The 14,219-nt window shown below is 47.5% G+C and overlaps 1 protein-coding gene across 7 annotated transcripts in view; it reads left to right on the top strand.

The window, feature by feature from the left end:
• The first annotated feature begins 9,342 nt into the window (after positions 1-9,342).
• CD6 (CD6 molecule) overlaps positions 9,343-14,219 on the top strand; it is a 47,348-nt gene continuing 42,471 nt past the window's right edge. For 3 of the 7 annotated variants that reach the window (XM_047775612.1, XM_047775610.1, XM_047775613.1), the window contains exon 1: positions 9,343-9,549. In XM_047775612.1, coding sequence (XP_047631568.1) covers positions 9,489-9,549 — 61 coding nt within the window. In that variant the 5' untranslated portion in view covers positions 9,343-9,488. The remainder of the gene's footprint in view (positions 9,550-14,219) is intronic. The other 4 variants (XM_047775615.1, XM_047775614.1, XM_047775609.1 and 1 more) reach the window with 2 other exon arrangements.

The raw sequence follows: 14,219 nt of genomic DNA, 5'->3' as shown, positions 1-14,219 counted from the left end.
AAACAGGGGCATTAAATTCTACTAGTAGAATCCTTCTTCTTCTTCTTCTTCTTTTTTTTTTAATGGCTGCACCCACACCATATGGACGTTCCCTGGGCCAGGGATTGAATCCAAGCCACAGCTGAGACACCAGATCCTTTAACCCACTGCTCCGGGCTGGGGATCAAACCCACAGTTCTGCAGCGACCCGAGCCACTGCTGTTGGATTTTTAATCCACTCCTACTAGTAGAATTCTTGAATTCTTCACCCCCATGCACTCAGAGTAAAAATAGAAAAAAAATTTTTTTGCTAGTTTCACTTAAGAACATCCTTAAGCAAGCAGTCGAAATCATTACTATTGAATCACAATTTTTGCCTACACAGATTTTTAATATTCTATGTGACAAAATGAAGAGTGAGCATAAAACACTTCTGCTGAATATTGCAGTACAGTGGTTGGCTCCAGGAAGAGCAATTGTGCGATTGTGTTTGATTTGCCATCTGAACTAGTTGATTTTTTTTTTCCTTCATGGAACATCAACTTTACTTGAAACTATGCTTATTCTGACTTAAGGATTTGGCAGAGAGTTTTTTGAAAATCAATGAAGTGAGCGTGCCACTTCAAAGAAAATAACCGATAATATTTGTTGCCAGTGATGACATTGGAGCTTTTCAGGGAAAATTGGAATTTTAGGAATTAGTCTTTGCCACAGTGATCTTGACAGCCTCCCAATACTTAGTTTCCTGATGGGATCAGAGATGATATTAATGAGTGTGATTTTTTTTTTTACATTGCATAATATGTCAACATCTGGAATATCTGTATAACTCTATGAATTAGTATGTTCCAGAAGGACCAGGGCATGTTATTTCAAAATCATGCATGGATAAAAGACCCATTCAAAGTGCAAGACAGACCAATGGATTTTAATTTAACTGTGCCTTAATGTTCACTAATGTGATTTCAGATCCCATATTGCATCTAACCTTTAGAAACTATCACTTGTCAAGTTTTGTAGGAGAAGACTAAAATTACCTTAAAAGGCTATTAAAATCCTCCTTCTTCTTCCAACTGCGTATCACGAGGCCAGATTTTTTCCCATATACTTCATCCAAAACAACATCTCGCAGCAGATTGAATGAAGAAGAGATAGGAGAATCCAAGGGTTTGTGATAAAGTCAGATATTAGAGACATTTTTAAGCATGTAACGCAATGCTACCCTTCCCAATAACTGGGGGGAGGTAGCATATATGTATCAAGTTTTCATGAAAAGCTTTATTTATGTTGACATGCAATGAAATTATTGTCGTTATTTTTTAAATGAATTATATAATTATTTTAAATTCTCAGTTTAATTTCTATCATGGTAAATATGGATAGCTATAATTCACATAAACAACGGTTCCTGGGGGTCCTTGATAATTTTTCTTCCTTCCTTTCTTTCTTCTTCCTTTCGTTCTTTCTTGCTTCTTTTGTCCTCCCTTCCTCCCTTCCTCTTCTTTTTTCTTTTCAGGGCTACACCCAAGGCATATGGAAGTTCTTAGGCTAGGGGTCAAATTGGAAATGCAGCTTCCAGCCCACAGCAATGCCAGATCCGAGCCTCATCAGCAACTTATACCACAGCTCACAGCAATGCTGGATCCTTATCTCACAGAGTGAGGCCAGGGATCAAACCTGCATCCTGATGGATACTAGTTGGATTCATTTTTGCTGTGCCACCTCGGGAACTCCCCTTGATAGTTTCTAAGAATGTGAAGAGGGCTTGGGACCAAAAAGGTTGAGAGCTGCTGCCCTATTTGTGCTGACAGATTGGAGGTAAACCCCACAAAGATTTAGGTGGCTGCCCTATTGAGGAAGATTGGGGGGCAGTCCAAACGTCTGAGGTGTGCTGGGACCCCTTCTGGGGTAAAGAACAAGCTTTTTTACACCTTACATCCCCTACCACTAAGTACATGGTGGGGCTGCTTGGACTTTGGAATGTATGTCATTTTTGAGGATTCTGTACTGACTATTTAACCCATTCTGAGTGGGACTCAGAGTAAGAGAAGAGAAGGTGCTTGCAGCAGGTCCAGGCAGAGTGCAAACCACTGTGCCCTCCTGACCATAAGACTCATATAGTTTAATCGGAGCCAGAGACACCAAGATGGCTAAGGATGCTGTGTGGCATCTCTGGAAGGCTCTAAAGGAGGAGATTTTGCAGGGAGTTTCTGTCGTGGCTCAGCAGGTTTAAAACCCCACTGGTATCCATGAGAATGCAGGTCTGATCCCTGGCCTCGCTCAGTGAGTTAAGGGTCTGGAGTTGCTGAAAGCTTTGGGGTAGGTCACAGATGGGGCTTAGATCCCATGTTACTGTGGCTGTGGCGTAGGCTGGCAGCTGCAGCTCTGATTCGACCCCAAACCTGGGAACATCCATATGCTGCAGTGTGGCCCTTAAAAAGAAAAGGATTTGCAGCACAAGCCTTTAGGGTCCTGGAGCAACGCTACAACCCCTGCCACATAGTACCACTTGTCATTTGAAAGTCATCTCCTGGCAAGCTCCTGGGCCCTGGCAGAGACTGTGCCTGAGGATAAGTCCTGATCTGGGTATGATCATACACACCAGGTTGTAAGATCCAGGAAGAGGGTAGCAGCGACTCACCGTACAGCTTCAGGCCCAAATAGGTCCCGAAGGTGCATATAAGTCACATAAAGCAAAGGTCCCCAGCTCTGTTGTTTCCATGTTTCTCTTTTAACTCACACCTCTGACCACAAGGGAGAGATCCCTGTTGGAGGAAGGGAAACCTCAGGCCTGGTTCCCAAATGGCACCGCATGATAGGTTGTTACTAATTAGAAATGGACAGAAGGAGTTCCCATTGTGGCTCGGCCATAACAAACCCAACGAGTACCCATGAGGACACGGGTTGGATCCCTGGCCTCCCTCAGTGGGTTAAGGTTCCAGTGTTGCCATGAACTGCTGTGTAGGTCACACACTCGGCTCGGGTCTGGAGTGGCTGTGGCTGTGGCGTAGGCCTGCAGCTCCAATTTGACCCCCAGCCTGGGAACTTTCATATGCTGCGGGTGTGGCCCTAAGAGGACAAAAGAAAAAAAAAAAAATGGACAGAAGCTGCATTACAGCCTCACTTAGAGGCGATTCTAAAGGACGATGAGGAAGGCAAGTGCTCCCAGCGGGCTGAGATGCGAGAGTACCACGGCCCGTGGAAGGAAAAGAGGATATGCATGGACTCCTGGGAGGCAACCTGGCAGGAGCAAGCCTGGAAAATCAGAGACAAGGATGCTGGAGGTAGAGGCATGGGGACGGGTCTCCGGAAGTGGGCACACAGCCTGCAGAGCTTTGTCTTTGGTTAATACCTTGCAGAGAAGGTGTACACAGGGAGACTTCCAACAATCAAGGGGGCTTGATGGCTTTTCCTGCGAGTGTTCTCAGGGTCTTTCCTTTGGCCACACCGGTGCCAGTGCAGTGGGTGGCAGGAATGGAGGGGACCCATGGGGTGGACATTTCTGAGAACCACGCATGAACCTGAGATTGAACCCTCGTTGCACATAGTGTGGCCAACTCAATGGTGCATCCTTCCACTGATGTTCCTCCTTTTCCTCTTTCACGCCTTCTCGTTCCCCTCTCCCTGGGATCAGATGCCCAAATAACCTACCTGCAAGCAAGGCTCTATTTGGGGGGTGGGGGCAGGCTTAGATACTACTCTGTCTAAAATTGTCACCCCTTCCTGGCACCCCTAACCTCCCTTCCTCAGCGCTATGCATTTCCTCCATATAATCTACTCATTCATTTTGTTTATTGTCTATTACGAGACTTAACCACTAAAAGATGAACTTTATAAAAACAAAAAAAAGGCTTTATTAAAAAAAATGGGGGGGTCTGTTTTGTTCATTGCTGAACCCCCAGTACCTAGAACACCTGAAGAAGTTGTTTGAATGAGTGACTAAGTGATGAGGGTTGATGTACGTACATTTAGGGGCTGAATATTTGGACTGTGGTAGAAAACGCTGGACCTCAGGAGAGGCAAAGGTTGACTGTGGCTCGTTTGAGGATTGTGGTCAGGAGAGAGGCATCTCAGGACTCAAGACTGAGGAGTGGGCTCGACTTGGGCTGGAAGCAGGGCTGGTCCAGAGTGCAGAGTCCCCTAGAGCCAGAGGCTTTCCTGGCAGAGGTGCCCTGTTTCAGCCAGTCTTTGCCGTTGTCTAGGTGAGGACTCCCCCTCCCCCAGCTAGGCTGAATTGCCTGTGTTTAGAGCTCAGGCTCTTGGGTTAGACAGACCTGAGTTCAAAGCCTGGCCCTACCACGTCTCAGCTGTGAGATCTTGAGCAAACTACCTCCCTAACTTCTGTTTCCTTATCTGCAAGGCTGTGTTAAGGATGGTGCCCATTTAGTTGGGTTGTTGTGAGAAGTGAGGGAGGGAAAGCCCATGTAGAGCGTTTAGCACAATAGGAAGCGCTCACTAAGTATCAATCAGCATTAGTATTATTATCATTTTGGCCACGCCTATGGCACATGGAAGTTCCAGGGCCAGGGATGGAACCCATGCCACAGCAAGGACCCATGCCACCGCAGTGGCAACACCAGATCCTTAACCCACTGAGCCACAGGGGAACTCCAGCATCAGCATTAGACTATCCCCTGTGTTGCTTGGCCAGGAGTGCAGTTCCAGAACCTCCCTTCCTTCTGGTCAGGAGAAAGATACAGTGTGGATGAAAAATGCCTGAGTTGTCCACAGGAGGCAAAGAAACACAAGGTGTTCTTGCAAACTGAATTCAAAAAGTCCTGGCTCCAAGAGTTATAAAAATGAACACTTAGATTTGGGCACCCAGCTGTGTACACCTTCCAGCTTCCTGTTCAGGGCTCCTTGTCCATGAAATATGGGCTGTTTCAGATGTATCATATCAGTTCCCCGAGATGCTTCCACCATGCCATCCTGCCTCTACTTACCCTGTGTGCTCTGCCAGGAGCACCCCTCTCACCAGCCTATACCTGCCTCTAACTGCTGGAACCTACCCATCCTTCTGTTTGTGCTGCCTTTCTTATTTCATTTCTTTTCCCTTCCTTTTTTGGTTTTATAGGAGGCTTTCTCCACTAATTGCTCTGCTAAGTTAACATACACATTTAATTTAGCAAAATCAGAAGCTAGTTAAAATTTTGTGCTTCTGCAAATAATAGACCTTTTAAATTCTAATCATTACTTACCAAATCATTTGCTATCATTTCCTGGTTCTTTATCTTTAAAAACAAATTTGGAGTTCCCGTTGTGGTGCAGCAGAAGCAAATCTGACTAGTATCCACGAGCAAGTGTGTGTGATCCATGGCCTTGCTCAGTGGGTCAAGGATCTGGAGTTGCCGTGAGCTGTAGTGTAGTTTGCAGTTGAGGCTTGGATCCTGAGTTGCTGTGGCTGTGGTGTAGGCCGGCAACTGCAGCTCCGATTCTACCTCTAGTCTGGGAACTTCCATATGCCATGGGTGTGGCGCTAAAAAGCAAAAAATTAAATTAAATTAAACAAAAAAATAAAATTTTTGTTATAGTTGATTTACAAAGTTCTGTCAATTTCTGCTGTACAGCAAAGTTCCTGGTTCTTTATCCTTTTTTTTCTAACCCAACTAATTAGGCTTTCTTGCAATTGTTTTATACCACCAGTGTTTATTTAATTTATCTCCATATTCACTTATTCCTTGGATCACTATTCCTACTTGAATCTTATACTTTCTTTCTAGGGTTGTTTTTACTGTCCTTGAAGAACATCTTTTAGGAATTCCTTTTGTGAGGCTCTGTTGTAAATGCTTTCAATTTTTATCTGAAAATATGTCTATTCAACCCCGTTCTTAAAATGTATTCAACAGACATTTTTCTCTTAGCCCTTTGAAATGCTGTTCCACTGTCCTCTGGCTTCAATTATTGACATGAAAAAATTAGCTGTCTGTCTACTTTATAGTTCATCTCCTCTCTATTGATTTTGCTACCTTAGGTGTTTGGTGTAGATTTCTTTTTATTTAGCATGTGTGAGTTAGGGGAGCTTCCAGGATTTGAGGATTGAGTCTTTCATCAATTCTGGAAATTTCTGTTCAGATCTACTCAAGTCCTTGTTCCATCTTCTATGTCTCTTAACCTCTGTTTTGTATTTTCCATCGCTTTGTCTCTCAATGCTGCATTTTGCATAAATTCTTCAGATGGATTTCTAGCTCACAAGTTCTCTCTGCTGCCATGTTATTCTGCTGTTTGATCTGTCCATTGGATTGCTAGTTTGGAAGACTGTATTTTTCATTTATAAAAGTACTATTTTTCCCCCAAATCTTCCTAATCACTTAAATAGTCTCATACATTTTCTATACCTTTGATGACCAACTTTTAGTTCTTTAGGCATATGAAACATCCTTATTTTATATTATGTATACCTTAATTCTAACATCCAAAGTTTTTGCAGGATTGAGTCTATGGTTTACTGCTATATGTAATTCTCACTTAAAATGTCTTGTGGTGATAGTTAATTTTATACACCAACTTGACTGGGCCATAGGGTGCCCAGCTATCTGGTTAAACAGTATTCCAAGTGAGTGTTTCTGGATGAAAGTCACATTTGCATTGATAGACTGAGCAAAGCAGGTTGCCCTCTCCAGTGTTGGGGGAGGGGGTCCTTGTTGAACCCACAGAAGGTCTGAATGGACCCAAAAGGGCTGGGTCGGAGAGGATTGTCTCTCTCTGCTTGTCTCTGATCTGGGACACTGATCTTCTCCTGCTTATGGACTCAAGACTCAGACTGGAACTTACACCGTCAGCTCTATTGGTTCTCAGACTTTCAGACTTAGACTAAAAGTGCATCTCCAGCTCTCCTGAGTGTGCAGCTTCCCAGCTGAGCTCTTGGGACTTCTTAGCCTCCAAAATCACATAAGCCAACCCCTATAATAAATCTAATAAATATTTGTATGTGTGTGTGTGTGATATACACACACACATACATATACATACACATATGCATAATCCTACTAGTTCTGTTTCTCTAGAGACTCTGTCTAATACCCTTGTGTCTTGCATTTTATAATTTTTGTTTTTCTTGGCATGTGAACTCATGTTCCTGGGAACCTTTTCAGTGGGGATTCTTCGAGGCCTCAGTTTAAGGTATGTTACTCCAGGGAGGATTTTCCCATTTGTTTCTGCCAAGTGCCTAGGAAATGACTGGCTGCACTTCTTTAAGTTCTCCTGTTGTTGTTTTTTTTTGTTTAATTTGTTTATTTTGTGCCGTGAATTCCATCTCCAGGCCCATGTGGGGGCCTCCTGGTGGTTTGGGGAATTCAGGGTTGACATTCCTTTTGTTTCCACTCAGGGTCCAGGTGAGCCTAGTAGGTTCTGGGTCAGCTCCCTTGCAGGGGCTTTTCTGTCCTAGGTCATCCACTGTGGGCGTACCTTTTCCTTGTCTTGCTTTAAGTGGGTGGTTCCTGATTCTGTTTTTCCACTTCATTTCCGTTAAACTGAAATTCTTGGCCACCTGGGATCTGCAGGCCAACCTCTGCTTCTGCTCAGTGATCTTTTTGGATGTGTTCTTTCATGTCATTTTTGGCCTCTGATAATTGTCTTTAATCTCTTGCCGCCTGTGCTAGCCATGTCTAAAGATGGTTTACATTTTTTTTTTGTCTTTTGTCCTTTTAGGGCCGCACCTGCGGCATATGGAGGTTCCCAGGCTAGGGGTTGAATCGGAGCTGTAGCTGCCAGCCTGCACCACAGTCACAGCCACGCCAGATCTGAGCTGTGTCTGCGACCTACACCACAGCTCACAGCAACACCAGATCCTTAACCCACTGAGCGAGGCCAGGGATCGAACCCGCAACCTCATGGTTCCTAGTCGGATTCATTTCTGCTGTGCCACAACAGGAACTCCTGTTTTAAAATATTTTTATCCAACTTTGTGTGAGCCTGCGTGTTTTGTTTCCAGAGGACTTTTCCGCATGTTCCATCTGCTGTGCTGCCAGAAACAGAAGTCTAGCCCTCTTTCCTGCCCCATCAAATGTGTGACTCCCAGGACACTGCTCACAGCAGGAGACTGCCCATTGTGTTCATTTTGCCCTGGCCTGCCGTTGGTCACCTGTGCTTGTGAACTACCTGTTCCTTAAGGGCGGGGATGGCGTTTCCTCTCTTCCTCCAGAGCCCCCAAACCAAGATGGCTTTAGAGTGACCTTGTTGCTGAATAGAATTGAAAATGGAGGCTGGAGGTGCCCATCTGCTGCCTGTGCTACCAGATCCTTCCACAAGAGGGCAGCCTCAGCTGGTGCCAGAACGTCATCCATCCTGCAGGGCTGGGTAGGGTTTACCAGAGGGGGGTGGGGGGGTGGGGTGCTGGTTCCCTGAGGCTCCAAAACCTGCAGCTTCAGACGCCCCCCGCCCCATCCCACAGGTGGGGAGATGAAGACAAACCAGGACGAGGGAAGCATCAGGTCAAGCCAGGTGAATCGGAGAGATGGAGTCATAATGGGGAAGGAAAGATCCAGTCTCCTTTGGGGTCAAGGGTTCTGTTTGGACAACCAAATTAAGGGATCTGTTCCTTCGTTCACTCAACAACATTTATTTGGCATCGACTGAGTCCCCGTAGGGAGCACTGAGGTGAATGAAATACACTTATTCTCTGCCTCCTTCCCCGTGTCCACTGCAGCCCAACCGGACAACTCAGCCTTTCCTGACCAGCTCTGGGCTGCCTGCCTCTGCCCTTGCAAAGCCCTCTGCCTCTCAGCTCCTGTTGCTGCTTCTAGCCCATCGCTGCCTGTTGAAATCGTGCTCATCCTTCTGGGCCCAGCTCCTGGGCCTTCCCCCCCCCCCCCACAGAGGAATGAATGCCCAGCCCAGGACCCAGGGGTGGGGGGGGGGGGTAACGGGAGCTTTCAGTGCCACCTCTGGGGATGGGGCGGCCTGCAGAAGAGGGTGGCAGAAAACCATCTCTCAGACCCTTCCCGAAGCCCTCCCATTTGAAAGTGCAAGGCCACGCCCTCCTCTCCTCGTTCCCAGCCATCTTTGCACTGAAGGACAAGGTAAAGCTTGGGATTCGATCCCATGAAAGCCAGATCCCCTGGAAGAGGATCGACAGTGGGTTACTCATTCACTCTTCCACTCTGTACGGTCGGAGCACCTGCTTACTGTGTGCCAGTTCTCCAGGAATGAGGCCTGCCCCCTCCACTTCCCTCTTTTTTTAGGGGACCCCGAAGTGTGTGTGTATGATTCTGACTCTTGGGCTTCAGCCAGGCATGGTGGGCTCACAGTCGAGGCAGCTGGGCCCTCCTTACCTATAGTACCAGCCTGGCTTCCTGGAGACCAAAACCACAAGCAGAGCACAGAGGCGCGAGAGGCACAGAGGCTGGGCTTGGCCGCATGCGTGCAGAGGGGGGGTGCTTTCTCCTGCAGAGAAAGACATTCACACGGGGAGCAGCCCAGGGCAGAGCGGGTGTGAGGGGCACTCAGGGTCCTGTCCAGCTCCTGGCCCTAGGATGCTGCTTCCCACCAGCGGGCACGCATAGCAGTCGGAGATGGCACCAGGCATGAGTCTTTTCTTCGCAGTGGCTGGATTGCTGGCGGCAACCCTCTCAGGTAGCCCCCTCCCCACCTCCTGCCCCTCCTGCGGGAGCGGCCGGGGACCTGCCCTCTTGGCCCCCTCTCTGGTTCTTTTCTCACACTCCCCTTTCTGGAGGCTTTTAGCCAAGACTGTCCCCTGGTACCAGGGTGGGCCCGACTGTGCCAACAGCTGTCGGGGCCCGGAGAGGGTACAGGGGCCCCCCACGAGGGGCTGAGGCTATGCCTGGACAATGCCAAGAGGAGCCCTGAGGGTCAGATAGTGCACACAGCTTGTGGGGTGTCTTAACAAGGGGTTCCCATGGCCTGAGGAGGGAGATGCCTTCTACCCGTAGGCTCAGGAACCACCTCCCCTTCACCCCTATTTCTTGCCAACTGTCAGGAAGGAACCGTTTGCCTTCCAGAGAGGTGGGACCACACTGAGGGTTGCATTCTCAAGCCCAAAGCTGAGGCTCTGGGTTCACTAGGCTTGTACTATTTACAGCAGAGCTGTCCTGAAGCAGAATTCAGGGAAGCCAAGCAGAGTTGGGGACAGCTGGCCGCTGGTGGCTCTGGCGCAGCCAGTTGGGGTTGTTCAGGACCCAGATGACCAGAGAGGCTCTCGAGGGCCAGCTCCTCCCCAATCTTGAGCCCCTCTAGGGGCCAAGGCACCCTGAGGACCTGGGCCAGGCGTCAGGTGGCTGGAAGGTTTGGGTGCCAGGCTGTGCCGATCCGATGCTCATGTTGGCCCCTGTGGAGTGAGGGGTCTAAGTAGGCAGGAGCTGGCCGGGAGAGCCTGCTGCTCTGGGCCGTCACATTTGAGGGATGGGGAGATGAGTGTGGAAACAGAATTTTGGGTGGGCTGGGGAGTCTGGGGGCACCTGGCAGTGGAGATGCCAAGTGCTTTCAGTTTGGTGGGTGAGAGACCCAGGAAGGCCCCATGAGGAGGGGCGCTGAGCTCGCCAAGAGGACTGGGAGTGCTTGGGTGGGGGGGGCTGGGGGGCTGCAGGGAAGGGGCCTCTCATCTCTGCCTCCATCTGTCTAGAGGCATGTGCTATGAGCCTCCTGACTTCTCTCTGGTTCAGGGAAAGCCATGTAGCTCTGGGAGCGGGAATGGGTGCAGCTTTGGCTTCGAGTGGGTCCCTGGAAGAGAGACTTGCCTCTTTCGCTCTGTCAGGGGCTCCTGGAACACTGCCGCCTTCTGCCCCTGAGCTGGACAGACCAATAGTCAGAGAGTGCCCCCCTTGCTCCGTATCTCCATCCTCTGCTCTCCGTGAGGCCTGCGGGCAGCCTCAGCTCAGCATTAATCTGAGTCTGAAGGTCTGAGGCCGGCCGCTGGGCCTGGGGATCTGGCCTTGAACGATGCCTGAATGGAGGCAGAAGGGCCTGGGCAGAACTCAGGAAGGTGAGGTAGAGGGGCCCCTGGGCCCGAGGTCCCTTCACGTTCCCTACCCTTGGCCTTGTCTCTGCCGGACCCACTCCGCTCCCCAAGTAGTTATTCACTTCGTGTTTTTACAATTGCCTTTGTAGTCCATTGACTCTCCTGGTACTAATATCGGTGGAGGGTGGAAAGGAAAGTTTGTCACGATTACAAGTGGAAAACTGACATCATTTGCCACAATACAAGGCAAACGTAAGCGTAAAAATAAATGGCGGTGAAAATTCCTATGACGAGGTAGCAAGATGTTGAAAGCAATGCGGCCGTGGTCCTGGAGCCTGAATCTGCCTGCTCTCAAAAGACATCCTGCTTCCAAATGACTGTTTTCTTTGTGACTTCTCAGGGGCACACAAAGCCCTGTGATTGGGAAAAGTTTCCTCTGCTGAGCAATGTAATGACTTTAAATGCTGCCCCCTTAAAGGCTCCTAAGGCTCCCAGGGTGTACATTCTTAGTGCCGAGAAATACGGCAGGGCAGGAGGTGCATCTGAGCAGAAGGGACCTTGAGAAAAGAAAAGGAAAACAACAGAGAAGAGGGGGGAGGGAAAGGGAGCTGGGAGAATGAGGCCCATGAGGGAGTTCCAGGGCCTTCACCCCGAGGGCTGCGGGTGGCCTGGGCGGGTTACCAGGCTGTGCCATCCTGGGCCCTGGTGGACCTGACCACGGATCTTTGGAGTTCGGGGGGCTCCCCTCTCCTGCTCCTCTTGAAAGTCCCAGCTCCAGGAGTTCCCCTTGGGGCTCAGTGGGTTATGAACCCAGCTAGGATCCAGGAGGATGCGGGTCCCATCCCCGGCCTCGCTCAGTGGGGTAAGGATCTGGGGTTGCCATGAGCTGCGGTGTAGGTCACAGACTTGGCTTGGATCTGGCATTGCTGTGGCTGTGGTGTAGGCTGGCAGCTGCATTTCCGATTCAACCCCTAGTCCAGGAACTTCCATTTGCCTCGGCCCTAAAAAGAAAAGAAAAAAAAAAAAAAAAGAGGGAAAATAAATTAATAAATAAAGGCCCAGCTCCAGGTTCCCTCCTGGGTCTCCAACAGCTGTGTCTCTGGCCAGGTTGGCCTGGATTCTGGGTGGGCCTTGGTTTATGCTGTTGAGTGACCAGGGCAGAAACTAGGGCTTAGAGAGCCACGCTTCCCAAGTCTCTGCTGGTGCTCCCTAGAGGCCTGGGTACGGGACTTGTGTGTCCACCCACCCCCCAGCCTACCCTCCAGTTCTGTCTCCATTTCCTGATCAGCCAAGTGGGGCTAAAGAAGCAGAGAGAGCTCGAAGCCCCTGACTGGGTAGGGTGGGGTGGGGTGGGGTGGGTCAGGAAATCATCAGGTTGCTGCGGCCTTGCCTCTAATTCGCCTTGTGGCGGTGCTTCTCGGCTCTGGACCTCAGTTTCGGTGGAATGGGATGCTTTGGGCAACCTTTAAGGGCTGGGTCAGATCTGACACTCTGAGTGCGACGCAAAGCCAAAGAACTAGGCCATCCCGTCAGGGCCGAGCTGAGATCAGTGACTTGAATTTGCTCTGGACTGTGGTTGGCGAGGCCCTCAAGGGCCGCTGGTGTCTACGCGGAAAAGGCTATTTGTGCTTACTTTAAAAAATAGTTTCTTGGGAGTTCCCTGGCGGCCTATCAGTTAAGGATTCAGCATTGTCGCTGCAGTTGCTCGGATTTGATCTCTGGCCTGGGAACTTCTGCAGGCTGAGGGCTTGGCCAAAATAATATAATAATAGTAAATACATAAAGATGGGACTCATCTTGGTTTTAAAAAAATAATTTCTTAAGTTAGCAAATTTTTAAAAACTTATTTTTTCGCTTACCTTGTAAGTTCGGTATATAAGTCTCATTTTATTTATACTTCTAGTCATTTTTCGCAATGGCTCTCAAGAGGTCTTTTATTAATAATTCAGCGAGTCAGGTTGAAGAGAGTAAACCTCCTTAAATAATAAATACCACTTTCAGATGTAACGCAGAAAAGTCCCTTAGATCCGTGGTGTCCGGTCTGGCTGCCACGAGAACTGGCCATTTGCAATGTGGTCGTCTGAACTGAGATGTGTTAGGAATGAAAAATACACAGGAGATTTTGAGGATGGGTTCAAAAAAAGAATGTTAAATATCTCATTAATAACTTTTATATGTATCACACTGTGAAATGGTAACATCTTGGATATGTTGGGTTAAATAAATGTCATTGTTACACTTAGGTTTACATATTCCTTTTTACTTTTTAGAAACGTGAGTACTAGAAAATTTAAAATGACCAGTATAGCTCACATGACATTTATAATGGATAGTACTGCCTTAGATTTTCTAAACTACATTTTCAAATTTTATGAATTTGATTTTCTTTCTCTCTTTCTTTTCTCTCTTTCTCTTTCTCCTTTTTCTTTCTTTCTTTCTTTCTTTCTTTCTTTCTTTCTTTCTTTCTTTCTTTCTTTCTTTCTTTCTTTCTTTCTTTCTTTCTTTCTTTCCTTCCTTCCTTCCTTCCTTCCTTCCTTCCTTCCTTCCTTCCTTCCTTCCTTCCTTCTTTCTTTCCTTCTTTATTTCTTTTAGAAAAGAATAGCTTTATTGCTTTGCCAAGCAAAGGGGGAACCCAGTGGGCCCAGGCCTTCAAAAACTGTGTCTCACGAATTTGCTTTTCTTATAAATGCTTCTTAGACCTCTAAGGAACACAGCCTTCCCCAGAATTTCAAAGAATGCTTATAGATCTAAAAAACTAGCTTATAAACAAAATGAATGTTAAGTTCTCTTAAGTAGTCTCATTATGTTTAGAGAATTCTCTTAAATTTTTCAGCTTAAAATTTCAACTAGGGTCTATTACTTGATCACAAACATGAGAAACTCTAGTGGACAGAATTTTTTTTCAAGTTTTATTTTATTTTTATTAGAGTATAGTTGATTGACAGTCTTACAACAATTTCTGCTGCACAGCACAGTGACCCAATCATACATACATATACACACATTCTTTTTCTCATATTATCCTCCATCATGTTCTATCCCAAGAGACTGGATCTGGTTCCCTGTGCTGTACAGCAAGACCTCCTTGCTTTTCTATTCTAAATGTAATAGTTTGCATGTACCAGCCCCAAACTCCCAGTCCATCCCGCTCCCTCCCCCGGCCAAAATTCTTAAACATGACAATATAGGACTTCAAACACAAAACACACCAGACTTGACCCAACTTAGCAAAAAGGGGCAAATACTGTGGGTGTTTGTTTATTTCGTCACCTCTGTTGTTAAAATTCTAATTACCCTGGGCTTCAAAGCCACTTCCCAAGGACAAAAG

Source organism: Phacochoerus africanus, chromosome 4 (assembly GCF_016906955.1).
Source record: "Phacochoerus africanus isolate WHEZ1 chromosome 4, ROS_Pafr_v1, whole genome shotgun sequence".
Lineage (NCBI taxonomy): Eukaryota > Metazoa > Chordata > Mammalia > Artiodactyla > Suidae > Phacochoerus > Phacochoerus africanus.
Note: the sequence above shows the minus strand (reverse complement) of the source record. Positions and strands in the feature narration are given on the sequence as shown.